This window comes from Cavia porcellus, unplaced genomic scaffold (genome assembly GCF_034190915.1).
Source record: "Cavia porcellus strain 051 isolate PalLab524CR breed Dunkin Hartley unplaced genomic scaffold, mCavPor4.1 scaffold_28, whole genome shotgun sequence".
Classification (NCBI taxonomy): domain Eukaryota; kingdom Metazoa; phylum Chordata; class Mammalia; order Rodentia; family Caviidae; genus Cavia; species Cavia porcellus.
In genome coordinates this window covers 31,207,043-31,232,869 of record NW_026947511.1, presented here as the reverse complement: position 1 = coordinate 31,232,869, position 25,827 = coordinate 31,207,043, and the positions used below count along the sequence as shown (strand labels likewise).

At 36.4% G+C, this 25,827-nt stretch overlaps 2 protein-coding genes across 8 annotated transcripts in view; both read left to right on the top strand.

Annotated features, from left to right (window-relative positions):
- The window catches only part of Ppp3cb (protein phosphatase 3 catalytic subunit beta), a 53,961-nt gene extending 44,525 nt beyond the window's left edge, over positions 1-9,436 (top strand). For 4 of the 7 annotated variants that reach the window (XM_063239328.1, XM_013156786.2, XM_063239330.1 and 1 more), the window contains 3 exons: positions 753-850; positions 6,433-6,462; positions 7,828-9,436. In XM_063239328.1, the coding sequence (XP_063095398.1) occupies positions 753-850; positions 6,433-6,462; positions 7,828-8,006 (307 nt within the window). In that variant the 3' untranslated portion in view covers positions 8,007-9,436. The remainder of the gene's footprint in view (positions 1-752; positions 851-6,432; positions 6,463-7,827) is intronic. The other 3 variants (XM_063239331.1, XM_063239333.1, XM_063239332.1) reach the window with 1 other exon arrangement.
- A 188-nt stretch (positions 9,437-9,624) lies between these two features.
- On the top strand, positions 9,625-25,789 carry Mss51 (MSS51 mitochondrial translational activator). Its single transcript, XM_003473791.5, has 7 exons — positions 9,625-12,834; positions 18,147-18,388; positions 18,672-18,827; positions 19,617-19,741; positions 19,975-20,538; positions 20,848-20,941; positions 21,272-25,789. Exons 2-7 carry the CDS (start codon positions 18,171-18,173, stop codon positions 21,489-21,491), a joined length of 1,377 nt encoding a protein of 458 aa, XP_003473839.1. The 5' UTR covers positions 9,625-12,834; positions 18,147-18,170; the 3' UTR covers positions 21,492-25,789.
- Positions 25,790-25,827: the final 38 nt, after the last annotated feature.

Genomic DNA, 25,827 nt, shown 5'->3' with positions numbered 1-25,827 from the left:
GTCCTTAAAACAGGCTATATGACCTTTGTTATTACTATTGCTTGCCCTTAGTATCTCGTCTCCTTCTGTGATGAAAGTACTATATTTACACCTTGAAAATAAGATCACGAAAAGGAGGGGATGCTTTTCTAAATTGCCTTCATGAATTTGCATATAGGAAATTCTTTTTGCTGGATGTTCTTGATGAATTGCTCATACACGTAGGGCATTCTTATTGCTGAAAGCACAAATTGCCTTCCTGCCTTTCTGGGGTTATTTCAGGGATACCAGGTTTAAGGGTATAAATGAATAGATCAGTCCTTCAAAATTTGGTAGAAAAACTAATTTAACATTTGAATTTTTAGAACATATGAAATACCATAATTTTTCAGTCATGTGATGCCTTTTGATTTTGAATCTTGCCAGATACTTAATGCTTCTGGTGGCCTACACTTTAATCCCAGCACTTGGAAGACTGAGGCAGAAAGATATGTACGAGGCCAGCCTGGGATACAATAGTGAATTCAAGGCCAGTCTGCACTATATAAAGAGACCCTGTCCCAAAAACAAAACAAAAATCCCTAAATAAAAAGTAAATGTTAGTAAATAAGACTTATTCAGGAAAAGTAATGTCGTCTGTCTTAAGATGTATTATCTGAAATATTTATAATATGGTAAATGATATTAAATGTTGTAAATTGTATATGCCTACATCTCTACCCCATCTGTTTTAAACTAAAGTCTCTGACACTTATTATATCTTTCTGCTACAGGGAGGAGAGTGAAAGTGTGCTGACACTCAAGGGCCTGACTCCCACAGGGATGTTGCCTAGTGGAGTGTTGGCTGGAGGACGGCAGACCCTACAAAGTGGTAATGATGTTATGCAACTTGCTGTGCCTCAGATGGACTGGGGCACACCTCACTCTTTTGCTAATAATACACATAATGCATGCAGGGAATTCCTTCTGCTTTTTAGTTCCTGTCTCAGCAGCTGACACCAGCAGGGTACTATATAATAGACGATGTCTGATTAATACCTGACCAGGGCAGAATTTTGATAAAGTGAGTAATCTTTCCAATTGAAAATAATGCCGAGTTTCTCAGCTTTCCGTGAAATGATATGGGAGCAGCTCATATCATAATGTCTTATTTATTTATTTATTTACTTACTTATTTGTCTAATGCACCGTTTTCTTTTAAAAGCCCCAGTATAGAATGTGAATCAGGGATAGCCATAATACTAAAATGGAAATGTAATTCCAGCTTTCTTTTTATTTTTTATATTTATGTAATTGTATTAGAATATACTTATATTTTCAAATACTTAATTTTAGAATAAACAGTCTGCTTAGGCCCAGAACATTACTTATGCACTTCACTTCCCAAAAGATTTGTGCAAGGTTTTGTACTGTGGTAAATGATGCCAAAGTTTGTTTTCTGTGGTGTTTGTCAAATGTTCTATGTATAATCGACTGTCTGTAACATGCTGTTTCCTTCCTCTGCAGATGTAGCTGCTTTTCTAAATCTGTCTGTCTTTCTTTAGGTTAGCTGTATGTCTGTAAAAGTATGTTCAATTAAATTATTCTCTCAGACACTTGTCTGTCTTTTGATGTAGAAGCAGCTTGGTAGCACTCTGAAGTTTGCTGCATTTGTTGCTGCACTCTGTGCATTCTGAACATGAATGTAATATTAGATATTAAGTCATTGTTATAAGGGGTTGAATTTAAATCCTGTAAGTCAAAATTAAAAGGTGTGCCTTTATTTTGCATGAAAATAAAAAGAATTATACGTAAAGCATTCCTGTAATCTGGCTCATTGAATATTTTATATTTAAAACCTTAACTTTTGGCATAAATATTTGGGTAAACACTGATTTAATTTTTTTTAAAGCCCATTGTAGATTAAGTAGAAGAAACAGATGTGATGTGGTAGCCTATACAGTGACTCAGAGTCTAGTTTCTTTCCTTTGTGACTGGAAAGCAAAAATTGTGATATGGAAAAGCCTGAATTTACATTTTATTGTAGCAACATTTGACAGCCCTCCATGGGTCATTGTTCTTTTAAAACAGGCAGCAACAGATCTGATGTTTTACTTAATCATTATTAGTAATTTTTTTGGTGTTGTGATTAATAAATTTTTAAATTGAAAAAGATAGGCTATATTTAAATTTTTAAATAAATTTGAATTATATTGACTTTTTACAATTTCCCATGGTCCCTTTATAATAAAAAGAATTTTTTTCCAGTAGACAGAGCCTTTTTGCTTGTACTTTATATATGTTTTATTTTATATGTTATTGTATTGTCTATTACCACCACTGGCATATCTGAATACAACTGTGTTTTGAAATTATAGTTTCAAGTTTTCATTCTGAATGAAGTTTCTTTTTTTCCATTCTTGTTTTTCTGTAGTGCTGAGTATCAGGCCCAGGCCCTCAAGCATGCGAAGCATGCACTCTTATCACTGAACTAACTCCCCAGCGCTGGGTTTCTTTTTCTGATTAAAATCCAAAAAAATCTGCAATATTCTCGTTATATTCTGTGCCCTACATTTTTTCATAAGAAGTATTAGAAAAATTAGAGAAAATTTTGTGAATATACATTAAAACATTTTAAGAAGACCTTAAGCATTCAAGACTAGCAAAAGTGTTAGAAGGGTAAATTTTAATAGCTTCAAAAGCTGGGCGTGGTGGGAATGCCTATAATCTCAGCACTTGGGAAACTGAGGCAAGAGGATAGCCATGGTTTGGTGTAGTGGCACACGCCTGTAATTCCAGCACTTGGGAGGCTGAGGCAGGAGGATTGCTCAGAATTCGAGGCCATCGTGGGCTACAGTGAGTTCAACAGCAGCCTGCGTAGCACAACCCTGTCTCAAAAAGACCAAAATAAATAAAAGGATAGCCAAGTGTTCAAGGCCAGCCTGGGCTATGTAGTGAGTTCAAGGGTAGCCTGAATTACATAGTGAGACCCTGTCTCAAAAAAAAAAAAAAAAAAGCTTCAAAAATGTTATACCCTTACTCCTCTTTGTTTAGAAAAGAAAAACAAAATTGAAAGGGTATCATACTTAAGTAAATTTACCTTACGACCATCTCTATTATCCGTGGATATATTAATACTTTCACATTATATCCATAGCAAATCTTGCTTTCAGATTTTACAGTTAGCACTTGCTAATTAAATGCTTTGTTGACAGTTCAGCGCTTTATTTATTCGTAATTCGCATGCAGCCTGAAGTTCATTCCTCCACCTTGGAAACTACCCTCAATGGCAGAGAAGGTTTGACAGACAGCAGCTTTACTGAAGGGATTGTCTATTCCCAGCATAGAGTGTGAGTTATCAGAGGGAGCTGAGCTTCAGGGGTCTAATTTGGGAAACTGTATATGCCCCAGGTCTGCTAGTAATGGCTTTTCACAGTATGGTTTGAGCATTTGGTTGAAATTATTTCCATAAGATAAACCCACTTTGAAACAAATAACAAAACTCATGCAGGAGCTGCGTCTATATGATTTTTTTTCAAAAAATTATGTAACATTTTTAATTTCAATGGCTATGTTCTCTGATGTTAGGGCATGCAACTGAGAAGTATTGGAAAATAAAATTTAAATCTTTAATCCTATTGTCAGAAAACATAAATTGTCTTTTCAATAACTTTAAAGTTAATTTACATAATATTTTCTTAGTGTTTTTATAAACTGCACAACTCTTTTTGGTACTGGGGATTGAACGTATGACCTTGCACTTACCAGGCAAGCGCTTGAGCCACTGAGTTAAATCCCTGGCTAAATTACACAATTCTTACTGTAGTTTACTTTTATGTGCTTATGTTTTCTTCATAGAAATTTGATTGGGAGGTAGCCCTAAATGCTATTGTCAGAGACCTACATGGGAAAATATGTAGCCAACTGTACTTTAATAATGTCAAATGCCTCTTGGTAATTTATTCTTTGTTGTATTGAGGAAACATAGTTTAAGACAGCACTGAACTTACTAGGAATATATTAAGGTGCCCAGAATAAGTGAAGGCAAATAGAAATACAGCAGTATTTTTCAAGATAAAAGTTTCCTGTTGGGCTGGGGATTTAGTTCAGCCTCTGAAGCACTTGCCTGATAAGCGTGAGGTAATAAGTTTGATCCCCAGTACCAAAAAAAAAGTTTCTAATTATCAGATCTTTTTTAAGCTTAGTGCTTAAACTTCATATGCTTAGCTTTCAATTTCAATCATTCATCCTTTATAGTATGCAGTTTTGAATGTGATACCTATTTTGTGCTGTAGAAAGGACTTGGAATCAGTTAAAGTCCTCAGGAAAGAGCAATGAATATCATTTAACCTAGAAAATGCCTTTCCATATAAAATTAAGTGCATCGAATAATTTCAGACATGTATTACTATATTTTATAACTTTAAAAATATACTAACAAACTTTTAAACTCTTGATGTAATCATAGATACTAAATTTCATACTGGAATAAATTTTTAGTCTTTATTACCATATACTCAGTAAAAGTTATAGAATGTTTCATATTAAGTAACTTTTGTTATCATAAACTCTTTTAAAATAAATTCTGGTAGACCTTTTTCTCCAGGTATTAAACTGTAATGAAATTTGTCCAGTTTTGAAGAGTAAGAGTTCCAGCTCTGATCAAACAGAAGTGAGTCATTTAGTTGGCCATAGGCTTTTGTCTGGCACATTCCAGAATTACTTTCTAGGTATTAGGGGTAGATTTTTTTGTCATAGTGATTTGTATAATAAGCATACAATAAGTGTTTATTTGTAGTATAATAGTTAAGGAAAATAAACTCTTCCTTTGTTTATTATTCATCCTACTTCTTTTGGATGCCTAAATTCCATTTAATATCTGGTTAAGATTAACAATATTACCTTAATATCATGGATTCATCAGTACCATTTCATATTAATAAATGCTTTAGATAAATTATATCATTTCTAAATTACATTTATTTCTAAAAGGATATTTTAAGAATAATTATTCGTGGCTGGGGATTTAGTTCAGCGGCATAAGCGCCTGCCTTGCAAGCAGGCAGTCGTGAGTTCGATCCCCGGTATCGATAAAAAGGAAAAAGCAAAAAAAAAAAAGAATAATTATTCTAATTGGCCTTATTATGAAAGAAGGAAAGGAAAGGAGAATACAAATACTCTTTTTTTTTTTTTTTTGAGAATACAAATATTCTTAGTTTGTGTACTTTGAGTAAAGTACAGTAAGGGCAATATTGTAGGACAATATTTTTCTCTACAATTTTAGGCTCAGGTCTTCTGTGTAAACTCCCCCCGCTTTTTTTTCTTTTTACAATTTAAACCCAGATATTAAAGAATATTTGACTACAAAATGTACAGCTAAGTGTGTTGAGATTCTTAAGTGGGCCAATATTAGCTATACCAAGATGATTTCCTATTTATAATATGGCCTGTATTAGTCTCCATATCATGAAATAGGGTTTATTGCCTCAAAGACTCCTCAGTACTATCCCTTGATGCCTCTTTAATTGATTGATAGGTTTGAAAAGATGCTCTGAAGTCTTTAGTTAAGAATGCAGAGTCCTAGTTGTTAAGACAAATTCATGACTGGTTCACTATAACAGGTTGTTTTAAACAAAACAAAATATAAACGTTTATATTTTGGGGCCATCAGTAATAGAATAGAATCCAGTTACAATGGTGTTCACCTCTAGTCCTATGTCCTTGGCAAGGTGAGGCAGGAGGATTGCAAGGCCTAAGAGTTTGAGGCTAACCTGAGCAACATAGCAAGATTTCATCTAAAAAACAAAAATAAAAAGAAGAAGAAGAAAAGAAAGTTACAAAGGAAGAAGTTCCTACTAGACAAGAGGAGTCTTTTTAGGGTTCTTCCAAAAGAACAAAGCTATAGAACAGTTCTAATTAGACTAACTCACTAAGTTATGGCCTTTAAGTTTCATTATAACTACCTGATTATGTCTTGTCTTATAGTTAGAAGTGACAGGCAAACCATTATTAACTTCTGAGTTTGTATATTATGAAACCAACTGGTGATAAGCATTGTTTCCATTTGACATGAAAGAAGACAATTCTGTCATTATAATTTACCCTAGAGAATTTTCCTGTGATTATAACTGGATGGTTAACAATGGAAAATTCTAATGCGATCAAAATGTTGAATTCAAGAAGGATAATACTGGAGTGCATTTGCATGGATACTGAGGTGTCTGTGTTTACAGTAGGTCTACATGTTCTGTTTTTTGAGTGATGTTGTCATAGTGCTGTGTATAAATTGTGGTGTGTCAGGAATTGGGGATTGGATGGGACTCTAATATGGGTAGTATTTATGTTAAATTGTAAATGATGATGTAGTATGGAGTACTGTGATATTTAAAAGTGATCATTGCCTTTTCTGCTGTACAATATGACCCTTCTCATCTCTCTCATTCATTTTGCATGCCTCTGCTCACTTCTGTACAGCCACAGTTGAGGCTATTGAGGCTGAAAAAGGTACGATCAGAGTCCTTCTGCTGGGCAGAGATCTGTGGTGTGTGGGTGGGCATCAGAGAATGTCCTATGGGTGTGTCTTACTCCTAGCTTGCACAACCAAGATGAATCATACTCACTGACTCATCAGGTTTAATAGTCACATTCCTCTTCCTCTTTTTTTTTTTCAATCACAAAAATTGTTGTCCATAGTGACAGTGTTTTAAAAATGCATCCATAATTTAATGTTCCTGGTTTTTTAAAGGATAAATGGTATGCTATAACATTTTAATGTTGCCTGTTCTAATGGAAAATACTAAACTCTGCAGATAGAGATCTGCTCTGTATTTTGCTTCATTCTCTGCTTAAATTTTTTTCCTATGAGTGAAACCTCCTCTAGGTGAACATGTGAGTTTCTTTTTACTCGTTTTCAGTAATGTGCCTGAGAGTGCAGAAACTGTTACAATAATGATTTTTTCTGCACCTTAGGCTGTAGTTTACTGATATATTCATGCAAATTGTTATGGCTTGATATTACTCATTACTGAATGTTTTGTTGCCTCAGTGATGTGTTTGGTTCATATACACAGACTGAGTCTCAGGGATTTCACATATTAAATGACCAGATTATAGCTAGAATTATGGAAATCTTTAGTATGAACAGCTTAATAGTGGAGGAAGCATCATTCTGGATGAAATGAATGAATCCATTGCAGTTGATGAAGGATTGTATTTAGATTTGATTTTCCAGAGAATTTGTTGTAAGTGGCTAGTAAATTAAGGAAAACATCTAAAATATGAAGCTATAAATAGTTTTTGCTCTCAGTCAAATACAAATTTAACTTTTGGAGGCATTTCCCACCTTTTCTTTGCATATTGGTGCCCATGGGGTAATGACCTCCAAGCTGAGTCTAATCTACTAAATGTTAACTACCTCTTTCTGCTCCTGAGCTGTTGGTACAGATTTATATGTTGAGGATTAACCTTGTTTAGCCTCCTCACTTACTGTATTCTTGTTGCTACCTTACTGTGATAGTCACTGGTGATTTTAGAATCTAAGGTAGGAAATAACTTATACAGAGAAGTCAGACTTATATACTGAGACTATTGCCTGGAGGTTGATTTTGTGGGCAGAGAAGGATCATTTTAGTATTAAAGCTACCCTAGCAAGTATTTTTCATCTTTGAAGCTATCGTGTTTATATTTAAGTTTAAACATTTCACATTTTAAGGGGAAAATGGGAATGGGGATAGGATTCAGTTAAAGTAAGATTTAAGTGTTGTTCCTTACAGCTGTTTTTTCTCTCTTCTTAAAAAAATTATTAATTATTTTTTTTAATCTCAGAATTGTTTTACAATTACTGACTTATCAAATTTGCATTTTGTTAAGCAATACGAGGATTCTCTCCACCACATAGAATCTGCAGTTTTGAAGAGGCAAAGGGTTTGGATAGGATCAATGAGAGAATGCCACCTCGGAAAGATGCTGTACAGCAAGATGGTTTCAATTCTCTGAACACCGCACATGCCACTGAGAACCACGGGACTGGCAACCATAGTGCCCAGTGACCATCGACTTCCCAGGGACTCTCACAACTCGGGCCCCAAATGGACAAATCACCCGAGGAGCTGGAAGGGTTGGCCAAGCTGACTATAAATATTACAGTCCCTCTGAAGAAACCATTGTGCTTTTTGAGTCCTTAGCCCCCTTCCTGGATGGAGGCTTGAGGGCCCTGGGACATGTGCTATTTGATAAGATTGGGTCATCGCTGCCAAGGTGGAGAGTAGTGAGCAAGGGGCTTGGGGCAATTCCCGATGGAGGGCATCTACACCTCCATTTATGCTTGTGGTTCACACATTTACGTTTACAAATGAGATTTCTTTCTCCCTCAGTAGACTTAGATTTTTTTTTGAATCATAACTTCAAATGCAATCTTAAGCGTTAATGTGGACTTTTTTTTCAATGAAATGTCTTTAAAGAATGAATTAGCATGGTCTTAAAATATATTTCTGAGGTTACTAGCTGTATTTTGAATTGTAGGCAAAATACTGAGAAACCCAGTTGGCGTTTATACAAAATGCTGACCTCAGGTCTAGAGTTCTTAAATGTGGCTAATTCTGTAACATAGTCTTGATATTTTTCAATTATGAATACATAAACTATTTCTAGGAATACTCTTTACTTGAACAAAAATCCAAAAACTAATTTAGAATCTTTTTTGCCCAGATCTTTTGAGATTTATACCCCAGAGATTTAAAAAGAAAACCTCTAAATTTCAAAATTATGAAGAATTACAGAATTACTCACTTAAGATACTTTAAAAGAAGTTTGTATATTGTCAAAGTAAATTTTAATTCAAATCATGTCTGTAAAACTTGACGTATTTTGTGTATGCATGTTTTCATTTTGCAAATATTTAATATATAGACCTATGATGTACAGGTACAACATGTATAGGTTACCTAGATGTTATGAGACATTTTAGTTTATTGTGAGTACTCCAGTTACTTAAATAGCCACCAGGGTGATTTGCTGATGGCTTTCTATCCATTTTTATGTTTTAATGCAAAGGAAATTTTAAATGTTCTGAAAGTGTTTTTGATAAGCAATGCAGCCTAGAAGCAATGGTTCTGCTCAAACTTCAGATATTAGTGGAAGCATAAAAGTCAAGACTGCATGTTGAAATTTTTCATTTGATAGTTACAGAATTGCTTGGTTAAACTAAATGGAACCATGTGCTGATTTTACACGATTATTGATCTGTGTTGATTGCCACTGTAGTTTGGTATTTCCCTTTACTTTGGTGGCCTGCTTTCCTCATGCCCTGGAATACAACTCAGAGCTCCAGGCAGCGGAACCGTCTATTGTTTTGTTTGCCAGAAAGTGCACCCTGTATGGTCTCCTGTCTAAGTTGGAAATATTATGCATGTCCAGGACTATTCGAGTATTTTATAAACAATAGCACACAATAAATTCCATGCATGGGCCGCTGCTCTTATCTCTGTGTTGGGTTTTATTTGGAAGATGCAATCTGATTTGACCTTTTCATGCAAATTAAAAAATTCTGTTAATGGAGCTGGGATATCCTTCAGAGTTTATCTAATTCATGGTTCGTGGTAATTTGATGAATTAAATTGTTGTCTTCATCAAATTTTTTCCCCCTTAAACTTCTGTTATGTTAATTCTATGTGACCATTAGTAACTGAGCATTACAGAATTTTGGATGCTTACGGTAATTCTCCTAAATATATTTAAAATCTCTATTTTCATTTACTTTTAATTGAAAGAAAATGTTCTTGCTTGAAGTTTTGTTATAGTGGTATTGGGAAATTATTGGATGTTTTAACAACAGCAAAAAGTGATTATTAATGATAATAGATTTTCTTGCCCTCATACTCCTAGTTTTTTATAATCAAAATAAGTACAGGATTTTGCCAATTGAGGAAAATTAGGATATTGGTCACATTGTAAAATAATTTAATTATGGCTGTTTTAAAAATTTTTATTAATATATTTGTAATGCAGTCATCATGGAAAATTGGTACATATACATATCATATCATGATCTTTCCTTTTCTCCTCCCTTTCCTTCCATCTCCTCTCATACCCAGATCCCCTTCCCATCTCCACAACATCTGTCTTGTCTTTTACTTTGCTCTTTAAATTTTAATATGTTGGGTTTCTCATATATAACATGAACAATAATTATAATAATAAACATTGTAAAATTAAATTTCCATCAAAATATATATAATTCCAGTTTTAAAAAAAACAGAACTTCTCAAATTATTATAGGTTTATTTGATACAATATTAACTTGTGAATCACCTTCTGAACTGCCTCGAAAGTTATTATGCACTGCATACCTTAAAGATGTTTGTTTTTAAATGTTGATGTTTTGGGATAGCTATGCATCTCTAAAGTAGGAATTTGACTAGTATGTTAGTTGCCAGGAACTTCTTTAGCCCTTAGGTTCATCGCTATGATTATGTAATATTTGTGGAAAGTCACCGGTAAGCATAAAACATCACTAGCAAACTAGAAAATTCTAGGTTGATGATAAAAATTAGTAGGAAACAACTCAAAAGAAGCAGTATAAAATCAGATACAATGGCACACTTCTGTAATCCCAGCATTTGGAAGGGTGAGGCAGGATTGCAGAGTTCGAGGCCAGCCTCAGCTCTGTAGTGGATTCAGGGCCTATGGGGAAAAAAAAGATAGTATACACAAAAGGAGATACAATGTCACAGCCTTACAGACCACTTCCTACTTGTTGAATAGAAACCTCTTTCAAGTCTTCCTTAGCTTTCCAACAAACCATTTGTTAAGTATTTAGATATTTTAATGTAATTCATGATGAATGTAAATTGTGAAAATGTAGATCTTTTTAAATTGTAGTGATGAAAAATATATTCAACATAAAAATTTTTCTGTCATTCTCTTCAAGATAATGTTTGAATTACCAGTCAATCTCTTGATTTCCTGTACCTTCTGTGGTTCAGATATTAGCAACACAACTGATAATCTCTTTGGAGTTCAGAGTCAAATTTTAAAACCTGTTAAGTTTGATATTGTCTTGAAAGTTTTGCTTGGAATGAATCATCCCTATTTTATTCAGGGTTTTTTGCCTATTGTGACTGATTTTTCTTTGTTCACAGCTATTCTGTATAATATTGTGTGATGTTTCATTGATGCTTTTTTTAATACCAGGGATCAAACTCATGACCTTGCACTTATCAGGCAAGTGCTTGAGCCACTGAGCTAAATCCTCAGCCCCTGTTTCATTGATTCTTTAACATGATCCTTCCATCTTCCCTTTCCTATAGTTTCCTATAGTTTCTACACTTCAGGGTTCCAGTGAGTTCTTTTCTTTGCCTCAGAACTATGTGAATTTAGCAGAGCATGGTAGCACATGACTGTGTGTTTATCCAGGATCACAAGTTGAGGCCCAGCCTGGGCAGATTAATCTCTTAGTGAGGTGTAATTCAAAATTTTAAAAAGGATTGGGGTTGTAGTTTGGGACAAAGGCCCTAGGTTCTGTTTTCAGTACCAAAAAAAAAAAAAAAAAAAAAAAATCCGGCACCTATAGATTTAATTTGCGAGATTCCAGGACCTTGTTTTAAGAGGTTCTGTTCCCTGTTTTGATGTTGTTCACAGAGACAGGTAAGTGATAGATGGGATCAAATATAGCCAGTGATAGATGGGATCAAATATAGGTGCTGCAGTCATGGGACCACCGCTCTAACAACTTGTGATCGATTGTACAGCTCAATAGCTTTGAGATAAGGAGCCATGAATATGCTAGATGAGCAACCATAATAGAAGAAATAAGGGGATGATTGAATAGATTCTTTCCCATTTTCCATTCCTAGAAATATTTTACACTTTTAGTTTTAAATACAGTGTTGGGTTTATATTCCAGAAACATTCCTCTTTTAAAATGGGTGAAATGCAAGTGATAGCACTCATTTAAAGAACACCTTACTTCTCTTTCAGGAGATGTGAATCTTACAAATTAATTTTGTTTGTTTCCCCTGAAATTGGTTACTATTCAGTATCCATTTCTCTTCTGTTTTTGTTTTTTTTTTTTTTTTGGGTGTGTGTGTGTGTGTGTGTGTGTGTGTGTCTTTTTTGAGACGGGGTCTTGCTATGCAGTTCAGGCTGGCCATGAGCTCACTTTGTAGCCCAGGCTGGTCTCGAATTTGCAATGATCCTCCTGCCTCAGCCTCCCGAGTGCTGAGATTATAGGCATGAGCCACCACGCCCAGCTTCTCTTCTGTTCGTGGATAATTAAATTTATACTTATACCTAGATTGGACTTTGTTGAGTTTGTTTGAGCAGTGTTATACTAAAAAAAAAAACCTTTTGACTGTTGGGGAACTCTTCTGGGCCTCGATTGATGTCCAGGGACTTTGGGAATTCCAGTGCATCCAGGCAAATGCCTGCCCTTTCCAACCACATAGCTAGTAGCTTCTGAAGTAATCCCAAGGGTTTTGTTTGCTTTTTTTTTTTTCGAGGATGTAAATTGAGAACAGAAATACTGCCTTGAAAAAAGCCCAGGAAGCAGTAGGTTTCATCTCTCCTCAGCCTGCCAGGCTTTTGGTGAGTCTGGGAGTGTTGACAGAGTCTTGAGTCCTCTTGGCAGAGAATAAGAGTCAAAAAGAGAGAGGTCCTTGGGCAGTGGTCCAAGTCCCTACTTGCCTCATTAGGGAGAAGTCAACCTTGTGTGTCTGGTTGGCAGGGCACACTTAATCACGAAGTATCATTTCAGCGGTTTGCAAAGAAAAGTGATACGAAGGGACAGCTGCAAGTAAGCCACAACCTCAGTCTGAGGAAATCGAGCACCCACTTCACTTGGAGGGAAGAGCAAACGAAGGAAGGCTAGGGCTTAACAGGGTAAGTTACTTCCCCATCAACCTGTCTGCTTGCTTAGTTTATAATTGAGTAAAGTATTTATCACCCTAGGAAGTGTTAATCACTGATTAAGCAGCTGAATGTGGTCATAATAGCACGTTAATGTATTTCTTTTTCTTTCTTTCCCTACCCCTTTTGTGGATCCTCAGGGACCAGCTTTATTCCCCTTTCTCACCTCCTGAAAGAAGCTTGGTGTTTTCTAGTGAATTAGCTAATGTTGAGTGGGTTATGTTGGTCTAGATATAGACAATATCAATGACTTAGGTGAAAATTGAGGTTTTTCCGTTGATAGGAGAAAGATGGGAAACCTCTATCTAGGAATAGGTTTAATATTTTGGTTTGTAAATTGGAGGTGAAGAATGACAGTTTTAGGGGCTGGGGATTTAGCTCAGTGGCATAAGCGCCTGCCTTGCAAGCAGGCAGCCGTGAGTTCAATTCCCGGTACCAAGAAAAAGACAGAAAAAAAAAAAAAAAAAAAGAATGACAGTTTTTATAGATAATCTAGTTCTTACCTCTTCAGTCCATAGTATGTGTTTCTCGTATTGTAGGAATGTTGCATAGTGGTGCCTTGGTTCATAAACTTAATTCTTTCCATGATTCTGGTTGCAGCTAAGTATGGCTAGAAAAAAAGTGATTCTCTTTCTAGGTAAAATGAACTTCATTAAATTTTGAGACCTTATCATAATTCTTTTCAGCTTTGCCCTTGTGTTCCCTGTTTGTTTGGTTTTTGGTTTCTTTGTGTTTTGTTTTTTGCTTCTGTCAGTTTATACGCCTGGAACTGGGAAGTCACTCAGGCTGTGCAGGAAAGTTAGAACTAAGGAAGCTGTGTCTGGGCCTAAGGTACAGAGACATGGACAGGAGCCTGAAGAATGAGACATATTTATATGTAAAGACCCAAGCTCATTCCTACCCTTTTACCTTCTTGTTGGAAAGACAGCACATTTGTACTGTAGGTCAGCAATGTGTTCTAGACATGATGGAGACTATAACATTAGAGATTTCACAATTCTTTTTTCTGAATCCTGTGCTTTTTTTGACTTCTCGCAAGTTCTTTTAATCCCTGTATTGCCAAGTTAATCTTCCTTTGAGGAGAAGATTAACTTGGAAATTCAGTTAAGTATGCAGTACCTTTCTGGGTTTTGTTTTTTTTTTTTTTTTTTAGACAAGGTATCAGTACGTCAGGCTGACCCTGAACTCACTATGTAGCTCCGGCTGGCCTCAAATTCTCAGGAATTCTCTTGCCTTGGCTTCCCCTTTCTGGTCCTAATTGGCTCCACTGCAACAAAAACACTTCTAGTTTACCATTGGAAACATTTATTGTAGGTCCTGGGACTTAAGAAGCTACTTTCCCTATGTTTAAAAGAAAAAAATGGGCTGGGGATTTAGTTCAGCGGCATAAGCACCTGCCTTGCAAGTGTGCAGTCATGAATTCGATCCCCAGTACTGATAAAAAAAAAAAGAGAGAAGAAAAAAATGAAAAAGTCCCAATCTTTGAAGGCTTAAAAAGTACTGTCTTGACCTGGGCAGAGAATAAGGGGAGAGAGAGCAAATAAATAAATGATTTTTCTCTGACGGCAGTGATTCTAGAAATGCATTGAGATTTTATAGTGATTAAACAGAGCAGTTGGACTGGGGTTTTAACTCAGCAACAGAGTGCTTGCTTAGTGTGCATGAAATTCCTTTGTGACCCCTAGCACTCCTCCCCGCCAAAAAAAAAAAATGGAAGGCAGAATCAAGTCAGTAGTTAAAGTGGAGTTCTGAAGTATGAATAGCAATTTCATCTACCCTTCAGTAAAGGGACATAACCTTTAAACCCTAAAGCAGTCTATTGCCATTAGGTCCCATTTCTTTCACAGTAATGTAGATACTGTGATACACAGAAGAGCTTCATTCTATGGACCCTGCCATTCACTAATGAATTAAGAGGAAATAATGACAGGGTAGATAAAAACAGATGAGAAGAAAGTACAAAGGAAAATATTTTCCTCTATTGACCTCAGGACAAAGGTTTACTAGCTTACAAAAGCTGGGTTATTCTGGAACTGTTTGTTTTTGCTGCCTGTATACTCTTCAGCCACATGGTGATTCTTGAGTTTTTTCCCTGTAATAGATGTAGACCAGAAGGATCATATGTCAAACGTTTTGATCAAATGTCAGACAGTTTTTATAACAAAACATAATCCATGGTTTGAACTTTGTTGTATCATTCACAGTAAAACCATCCACTGGCAATGTTTTTATCCTCTTTATCATTTTCCTGGCCCAGGAGGTAATCTGGATAATTGTTTCAGCCTTTCAGTACCTACAAATACTTTTCTTTCTTCGTTTTTCTTTTTTTTTTTTTTGATGTAAAAAATTCACGTAACAAAATAAAATTAGTAATTAAATGACATTTAGTACACTCATAGTGTTGTGCAACCACCACCCCTGTTTAATTCCAAAACATTTTTATCACCCCAAAAGAGAATCCCAGATGTAATTCATTGATAGCATACTTGCCAAGCATACATGATGCCCTGGTTCAATCTCTAGCACTAACAACATACACACACACACACACACACACACACACACACACACACAAAGCACAGAGGAAAAAGAAGAACAAGAAGAAAAGAAAACCTTATACTTGTTAAGCAGTTTTTTCTAATTTTCCCTTTACACAGTTACTTGTAACTACCAACTGTGAAAGCAGTTTCTCAGTTGACCTATTCTTGATACTTCATATAAATGGTATCATATGACACGTAACTGCTTATGTCAGGCTTCTTTCACTTATATATAATGTTTCTGAGGTTTATCCAGCATGTCAGTATTGTTTTATGACTTTCATATATATGTATATATATTTTTCCCCCAATTTGTTTACTCATTCATCCACTGGTGAATCATTGAATTATTTCTATCTTTTTGAATAGTGCTGCTATGAACATTAATGTATAAGCATTTGTTTAGGTATCTTTTTTTTTTTTTTAATCAGTACCGGGGATCAAACTCATGACCATCTGCTTAGAAGGCAGGTGCTTATGCCGCTGAGCTAAATCCCCAACCCCTAGGTATCTGTTTTTAGGGATATATACCTAAGAATGAAACTGCTGGGTCATGTAGTAATTCTAGATCCAACTCTTTGAGGAACTGCTATACTGTTATCCATGGTGCTTGCACCATTTTACATTTCCACCAGCATTGCACAGGGTTTCCATTATATGCTCAATAGTTCATTTATTTGTTTATTTTTATAGTAGCCATCTTGGTGTGTGAAGTGATATTTCATTGTGGTTTTGATTTGCATTTCCCTAATTAATGAACATATTTTCTTGTGTATTGCCATTTGTACATATTCTTTGGAAAATATCTATTCAAATGCAGTATTTTGCCCACTTTTTAATTGGATTTTTTGTGTTACAATTTTTTATATATTCTGGATGTTAACTCTGTGTCAGACACATGATTTGAAAATATTTTCTTCCATTCTGTCATTTCACTTTGATAATGTCCTTTTATTTTTTTGTGGCACTAGAGATAGAAGCCAAGTCTTCATACATGCTTAGCACGTGCATTACTACTGAGCTGTACCTCCAAACCAGTAATATCCTCTGATGTGCACAAGTCTTTAGCTTCAGTGGAATAATTTACCTGTTTTTTTCTGGAGTTACCTGAACTTGTGGTGACATACATAAGAAATGTTTTCCAAATTCATGCCATGAAGTTTTCCCTGTTTTCTTCTGAGACTTATGTTCAGCTGGTTTTTTGATTTTTTTTTTAAATTGGTTGTGGGTTTGTTTTGTTTTGAGACAGTGTCTTGCTCTGTAGTTCAGACTAGCATTGAACTCACTGTGTAGCCCAGCGTGGTCTCAAACTTGCAGCAATCTTCCTGCCTCAGCCTCCCAAGTACTAGGATTATAGTTGTGTGCCACCACACCAGGCTATATATTTAGCTCTTATATTTAAAAAAACTTAACAGTCAAACTCAAATTATCCTATTTAATTAATTTCCAGAATGTTCCCATATTAATTTCTATGTTCATGCTTTTCTCTGTACTTAGAATTTGCTTTCCCCATCTTCAAATATTCAGAGTATTCCCATTTATCAAGATCAATTTCAAATGCTCTGTTTCATAAAGCCTTCCTATAGTTTATCCATTGAAGATACTTTTAATCTCTCATTAGAGCTTTCATTTCATTTTTCTTAGAGAACTTATATACTACCTAATAGTTTAATCTCCCTGTAAGACATTCAGATGAGATGTATGTATATTCTTCATATTTATTTCTATACATTATTTTGCATTTTTATTTTAATCTGTTTATTAATAAATGTATTTTGAATGAGTGAATGTTTTATTATTTTCCAGCCTGGTCACTTTTGTCTTTCCTTATAGAAGGCATGGGAAAAGACAAGATAGGAAAGTTGCCCATCACATTGTTTCAGCTAGTAGTGGATATATCCTTAATTGTACTTCAAAACCTAACTTCTTAGGAAATTTTCTTCATTCTTTTTCTGACTTCCTTGGACTACATAACTCTTAGCATTGTCATGTTCATTTTATATTGCCTTTTATTTCTATTTTTGGTTTGTTGCTTATAAATGCAATGGCAGTTCCTTAAATGAATATAAATACAGTAATACATGAATATAACCTTCTTATAAAAATTTACAGATGAAGAAGTCCCCTTTAATTAACCGAGTTTCTATTTCATTATCTTTTTCCCCTACTCAGAAGTAATCAGTATTACTAGGGGTTTTTTTTGTTGTTGTTGTTGTTTTGGTACTGGGGTTCGAACTCATGACGTTGTACTTGTCAGGCGGGTGATTTGCTGCTGCATTAAATCTTTGGCCCTATATTACTAGTTTTCTAACAATTTTGCCTGACACTTTTTTGGAGGGAACGTCTTTTTGAGATGGGGTCTCATTATGCAGTTCAAGCTGGCCTTGAGCTCACTTTTTAGCCCAGGCTGGTCTTAAATTTGTAACAATCCTCCTGTCTTAGTCCCCCGTGTTCTAGGATTACAGGCATGTACCACCACATCTGGCTCTGGCCAACTTTCTTTGCATTTACTTACATATATATTTATATATAGAACTTCATATGTAACACATGCAAATTAATATTTTCACATAATTCTCTCTCCATTTTTTACAACTGCCCATGGTGATCAGTAATCCATAAACACTAAATAAATCCTCCTGATAATTTGGGTCTGAAAGACTAGACTGAGAAGTCAGAGGTCAAACACCTGAAAATATATTATGTCCAACTTGGCAAATTCAACTTAATATGTTCTTCATATAGTTCCCAGGTACCATTGAATAGGCCATGGCTCCGCGTTTACGGCAAAGAAGGCGTAAGAAACATCCATCAGTGACTCCTATGGTTGTAACTCCACCCACAGTTGTGACTCCTATACCTGTGACCCTCACAAAACCTGACCCTAGCATTGATGCACTTGGCTTCTTCTCCTTGGATAATAATGTTCCTGGCCTATCCAAGCTGATTCTTCAAAAGCTGAACATGAAAAGCTATGAAGAATACAAGTGAGTGACTAGTTCTGTGGAAGAAAGACATTGTCTTTGGTAGAAGTGATTTCAGGAGATGGAGGGAGAAAGTAATGTGGGCATTAGGAGATAATTTTTAATGAGTGATTTTCCCATCCTGACTTCCCAATTTTATTACTAAAAGGACTTATTTACTTAAGAAAGAAATGATAGTGGGAGACACAAGATTATGTGAAAATGTATAGGAGGTAAAGTGAGGGACATGAGAGATTTTTGGAGATATTCTTTTCTCTATTGCCACTTTTTTCTTTTGTTTCTGCAGGATGGTGGTAGATGGTGGTACCCCTGTATCAGGCTTTGGATTTCGAAGTCCTCAAGAAATGTTCCAAAGATTGGAGGACACATTTCGATTCTGTGCTCACTGTAGAGCACTACCTAGTGGACTTTCAGACTCCAAGGTTCTCCGACACTGTAAAAGGTGATTTGTGACATGCTAATAGGGGAAACATTAAAAAAGGGCCATTTTTTAAGTCCTTATCCCAAAAGGAAATTCAAGAGTTTTCAGAATAATTTAAGCCTTATTCCTTATTTTGTGTAACTCTAGTCACAGAGAGATTAGAACATAGGTGTAATCCTACTTATTTTTGGTGTTGTGGGGAGATGAGACGGGAAGAAACACTCTTCCCTACTACTTTTTCTTGAGTATAGTAAGTACCCAACTTATGAATATTAAAGTTGTTACCTTTCACAGATACAAATGGACCTTGCTCTATGAGGATTCATAGATGTGAAAATATTGTAGAAGTAGTTCTTGTGATCACCTTACCAGTTTTTTGTTTGTTTTTTTGGGGTTTTGGGTTTTTTTGGAGACAGTGTCTCACTTTGTAGTGTAGGCTGGCCTTAAAATCACTGGGTAGCTCAGGGTGGCCTCAAACTTGCAGTGATCCTCTTGCCTTAGCCTCCCAAGTGCTGGGATTACAGGTGTACACCACTGTACCCAGCTAACCTTACCATTTTAAGGTACCTATAAAAGTAAAAATAGTTACTTTTTAAAAAGTAAAATTATTTACAGCCTTTTAATGTGTGTATTTGGTTGTGTACTGTATAAGACTCACTTTGTCAGACTCATAAATGAATCTTACAAAGGTTCTTTTGGAACAGAATTTGCTCATGAATTGGAAACTTACTGTATTCAACTGATAAGACCACATCTGTTCTGGAAAGGTTGGATTTGAGTCATAGTTATTTCTGTAACTCATTCTTTTAGGTGCAGAAATGTGTATTACTGTGATCCAGAGTGTCAGAGGTCAGACTGGCCAGTACACAGAAAGGTTTGTCAAGAACTTGGTCATGTGGCTGTGGATCGTCTCATGGAATGGCTCCTAGTCACAGGTGGAGTGGTGGTGTTGGGTAAAACTCTACCATAATGGCCATAGTTGGTTGTACTTGAAGGAAGATAACAAAGGCATATTGTTGGGTGGGAAAAATAACGAACTGGGAAGGGATGGGTCACTTGGGGTCACGTGTTGACAGAATGAACATGGAGAGATTATTGTTCATTAGTGAGCAGGAAACTTTGAAGCCAGGAAAGGATTAGGTCACTTCTTATTCCTTCTTTTTTACAGGTGATTTTGTCCTACCCTCAGGACCTTGGCCATGGCCGGCTGGTGTACAGGACTGGGATACTTGGTTTTCTATGAGAAGGTTACAGCTAGAGGCTACACTGGATGCTATGCTAGGTAGCCATGCCATGACCATCCTCTGGGCCAGTGTAGGAAGGCCAAGGCCAGACCCAGATGCTCTGCGGGGGTCTTTGAAGCGGCTGCTAACAGATATCCTGTCAAGGCCTTTGACACTGGGCCTAGGACTTCGGGCCCTGGGGATAAACACTGGGAAGCCTGGAGGAAGCACAGTACATGTGGTTGGTGCTTCTCATGTGGAGACATTTCTCACTGGTTCTGAGGACTATAATGAGCTTGGCTACATGTTTCCTGGACATCTTGGCCTCCGTGTGATCATGGTGGGTGTGGATGTGACTACTAGCTTTTTACAGAGCACTGTAACATCAACTCCAGAACCTGACACCGTTCACCTTAGTGGCCATAGGGGCCTGTATCATGACTTCTGGGAGGAACAGGTAGAGACTGGGCAGATGGCCCATCCAGATATGGTTGTGGCTTTCCATCCAGGTAAGAGCCATTGGTTCACAGGATTATTGGGTGGCTCCATGAAAATTTTCTATCCTGATTCTTGTATCTTTTTATCTTTGGAGCCCTATTTATTTGGGCTTGTTAAACACCATATGATAAAAGCCTTGGTTCATCATTTGCTACATGTAATATACCAGAGGTTAGAATTTTTCATTGAAGAGCTTGGAGTAGATGAGGAGGATGAAGATGGTGAGCAACATGAGGGTTGGGATAGACAAAGTGAAAGAAGTATCTTGCTTGTAGCTCAGCTCTCCTTTGGCTGTTCCTATTTCTGTTTTTGATCCATAGGTTTCCATGCCTCCCCGACCTTGATGGAAGCTTGGCTACCTACCTTGCTGCTACTTCGTGACTATAAGATCCCTACATTGCTTACTGTTTACAGGTTTTGACCTATTCCTATTTGTGATGCCTCCCTGATGCACTCTTTATATGGAGAGTTTGTTTTGCTTCCCCTTGCTTTTCTAACCTTCTTATGAAGATGTTCTTCCTTCCCCCATGTAGCCTTTTCATCCCATATGCTGCTTAATTATGGATTTAGTGAAACATTTGGGAGGAAAGAATAGTCCTTATCTAGTCTAGTTTTAGATAATTTTTGGAATTCTTAAGTACAGAAATGTCATGCTTTTGAGCAGCTGCTATTTTCTGTCTCTGTCTCTTTCTCACTCTCATTCTCACTATCATTAAAACAGTTTTTCTTATCTCTCTCCCATAGCTATCAGGAATTGACAGCCTCTTTGCAGATTCTGGTGGACCTGGATACCCATGTCATTGCCTATGGAGCTAATCCTTTCTCATCTCTCAAGCCTGAACAGGTCTATTCCAACCCCAACAAGCAGCCAGTATACTGCAGTGCCTACTATATCATGTTTCACGGGAGTTCCTGCCAGCTAGAAGAGAGGCCATTAGATGAGAAAGTAGATGGCGGGGTTTAAATGGCTGAGCCAGTTCCTAACTGGATTCCTAGAAAATGAGGAAGCTATAATATAGTTATTCTGCACATGCCAGGTTGTTACCAATGCTAAAACATACTTTGTTTAGAGTAAATTTCGTTTGCTGTCCAGATAAAAGAGTCTAAGCAGAATGAGAACACCAGTATGATGTAACTTATTTCTAAGTGGTTAGCCACAAGTAGTTTCTAAAGATAGGTTTCTAGACTTAGTAGGTGGCAAAAAGCCCTGGAAGTCTTTCCAGAGTCCGGAGTTTCTAATAGTTTCCTTTGTGAGTAAGTTACACTTTTTGACTAGAACCAGCTGGCACTGACGAGAAAAAAGAACCATCATATTCTTCTGAAAATAATTCTTCTTATCCTGAAATTCAGGGTAAAAACTGGAGAAGTTGATGACTTGCCAGTGGTCTGAGAATGGACAAGTCAGGGAAGTTTTGGGAGTGTGGGGAAGGTTGTAAATATTGGCACATTGCCACATTTCTGCTGCCCCCTCTCCTCGAGTAATGTCTCATTTTCCAATTGTCTTTTGGGGAATTCTGACCTCAGAGTGGACCTGATGGTATATTTGAGTTATCCCAGGTTTTATCAAACTTTACTTGAATTCATTGACATTATCTCCTGTTCTATATCACAATAAATTCAGTTTTGAGGGTGGATTTTTATTTGTTTTATTTATTTATTTATTTATTGTCTTTTTCATTTTTATCGGTACCAGGGATTGAACTCATGACTGCACGCTTGCAAGGCAGGTGCTTATGCCACTGAGCTAAATCCCCAGCCCCTATTTGTTTGTTTTAATGACAGAGGAGGGCTTACTACATTGCCCAGGCTGACCCTGAACTTCTGGCCTCAAGTGATCCACTTGCCTCAACCTGTCAAATAGCTGGGTCTGCAGATACCACACTGTGCCTAGCTACTTCAGAGCTTCTTAAATCACTACTTTTATATTATTTTTTGCACGTATTACTCACTTGCATACAATACTTTGAAATGGAAGATTAATAGTAGCTTTGTTTGGGCCCACCATTCTTCTGTATACTTGTCTAATGTTATCTTTCTTTTATCACATTCTCAGATTACTAGATGCTCATTTCTACAACCTTGCCATTTGTTACATACATGCGCATAAACAATCTGTCCCCCCAGTATACACATATGTACTCTTATGGGGGTAATTTTGAATTAATTTGTTTGTTTGATTTATTTATTTTAGGCAGGGTGTTGCTATGATGTTCAGGTTGGCCTTGAACTCACTATGTATGTAGGCCTCTCAAACTTCCAGTGGTCTTCCTGCCTCAAGTGTCCTGAATGCTAGGATCAAAGCATTCACCACCATGCCCCATTCATTTATTCATTTAAAACAATTAACACCTACTGTGTGAAAGGTATTTTATTACTACTTTTGGGAAATAGGTGAATGAGAGATGGTCCTTAATCTTAAATTAGGAAGAGAAATAATATGTCTACAGAGATACTTTTTTTTTTTTTTTTTTTGTCTTTTTCCTTTATCGGTACCAGGGATCGAACTCACGACTGCCTGCTTGCAAGGCAGGCGCTTATGCCGCTGAGCTAAATCCCCAGCCCCGATACTTTTATTGAAGAATATAGTAATAAGAAATGAGAGACTTGTACTGCTAAGGAAATAGAGGCTTTGCTGATATCAGCAAAGAGAGATCACTTCGGCAACTGGTAGTGAAAGTATTGTGAATTAAAATTTTATGAACAAAAAATAAATAAAATTGTATGAAACAAAGAGCAGGGTATTCCAGAGAAGAAATAGGAACAGAAGATTAGAGGCAGATAAATTTAGGGGAGGGAAGCCAGGCATGGTGGCTCATGCCTGTAATCCCAGCACTCGGAAGGCTGAGGCAGGAGGATTGTTGCGAGTTCGAGACCAGCCTGGGCTACAAAGTGAGCTCAAGGCCAGCCTGAACCGCATAGCGAGACCCCGTCTCAAAAAGACAAAAAAAAAAAAAAAAAAAAAAAAAGGTTAGGGGAGGGGGAAATTATAGAGTATATTGAAGAATTAGTATAAATGAAGTCTGGAAAGTAGTTTGGCATTATGTTATAGAAGAAACATATCTATTATAGATCTAAGTATAATCTTGGGGTGACCATCAGATATTTTTGTGCCCTAAGCTAAACTACTGTCTTTGTTTCCTCATTGGCAAAATAGGGATAATACCTATTACTCAAAGTTGCATTAAATATTAAATGAAAATGTTTGTAAAGTTGGAGGACTCGCATGTCTCACTTTCAGAATTTACACAAAGCAGTAGTAATCAAGCCAGGTGTGGCACATGCCTATAATCCCAAGACTCAGAAGGCTGAGGCAGGAGAATTGCCTAGAGCTTGAGGCCAACCTGGATTGAATAGTGAGTTCAAGGCCAGTCTGAAGTATATAGTGAGACCCTGTTTCAAAAAACAAAGATAAAACTATGTGGTGCTGGCATAAGAGAGATACATTCATCTATGAAATAGGATTGGGAGTTGTCTTAATCTGTTTGAACTACTATAATATCATTTTAAAGGTGGCTTATAAACAACTGAAATTTAACACAATTGGGGGCTGGGGATATAGCTCAGCGGCATAAGCACCTGCCTTGCAAGCAGGTGGTCGTGAGTTCAATCCCGGTACCAATAAAAATGAAAAAGACAAAAAAAAAATTTAACACAATTTCAGAAGATAGAAGTCAAAAATCAAAGAATTGGTCTATTTGGTATCTTTTTAAGGGCTCATTTTCTCATTTACAGAAGGCATCTACTTACTGCATCCTTATGTGGTGACCCTTATTTCTCTTTTATAAAAGAATTACTCCCATTGATGACCCCATCACTTCTGAAAGGCTTCACTTCCTATTACCATTGCATTTCAGTGCATTAATTTTAAGTGGGACGTATACATTCAGACTAATAAGAATTGAAAAAAAAAGTCCTTACATGTATGGCCTATTGATCTTTCACAGGGGTGCCAAAGCAATTCAATGAGAAAAAATTGACTTTTAAATAAATGGTGCTGTTGTGAAGGATATCAAAAGTAATTTAAGGGAAAAACAATAGACTTTGTGTGTGTGTGTGTGTGTGTGTGTGTGTGTACTGAGAATTGAACTCATGACCTTGCACTTGCCAGGCAGGCACTGTGCCAGGAATAGACTTCTGAACAAGATGCTGAGACAGTTGGCTATCTACATGCAAAAGGATAAAGTTGGACTTCAAACTCAGAACATAGGAAAATTTACTCAAATTGTTCAAAGACCTAAAAAGAAAATATAGTGATAAATCTTAATGAATTTGCATTGGGAAATTTTTTTTAGATATGGTACCAAAACTCAAATAGCCAAAATAATAAACTGCTTCTTTCAAAAACCTTGATATGCATGATGGTGCATACCTGTAATCCCAGCTACTGAGAAGGCTGAGGCAGGACAACTTAGCAAGACTCGGTCTCAAAATGAATACAGAAACTAGAAGTAAGGTGTGATGAAACATGCCTGTAATTCCAGCACTCTGGGAGGCTGAAGCTGCAAGAGCTTGATTTCATTCCCACTGTGGGTAACTCAGTGACTTAGTGAAGGCCCATCTAAAAAAATAAAAAAGGCAGGGGATTTAAACCCTAGTAACTGGAGTAGGAGGGAATATATATATATAAAACATATGCAAATACATCATTATATAAAGAACTAGTGACTGAGATTTTCAGTTTCCACAGGAGGTCCTAGAAACAATTCCCCACAGATACTGAATGACAGCTGTATTCAGAAATTATGTATTTGATGAGGACTTGCATCGGTGTATATAAACTACTTTTTCAATTTAAAAGAACAAAAAAAGACCAATTTTTAAATGCCCATATGTTCTAAATAGATGTTTCCCCAAAGAAGATAAATAATAAGCAAACAAAAAGATGCCAAACATCATTAGTCATTAGGAAATACAAGTAGAAGACAGCAATAGGTTATGACTCTGTGGTATAGCATATGATACAGGGTATCTATATTCACTTCCTAGCACCATCCCACACAGATACAATGAAATAACTGCTTTTGTCCTTTTACAGTGGCTATAATAAAGACTCATGAGTTTGATGAGGATGTGGGGAAATTTGGACCTTCATACACTACAGGTGATAATTGTGTAGCCATTTTGGCAATGGTCTGGCAGTTCCTTAGAAAGTTAGATTAAATTACCATGTAATTCCGTAACTCAAATCACAGGTATATACTTATGAGGAATAAAAATATATGCACATGAATATTCATAGCTTGTTACTCATAATAACCAAAAGGTGGAAGCAATCCAAATGCCAACTTATAAATGGATAA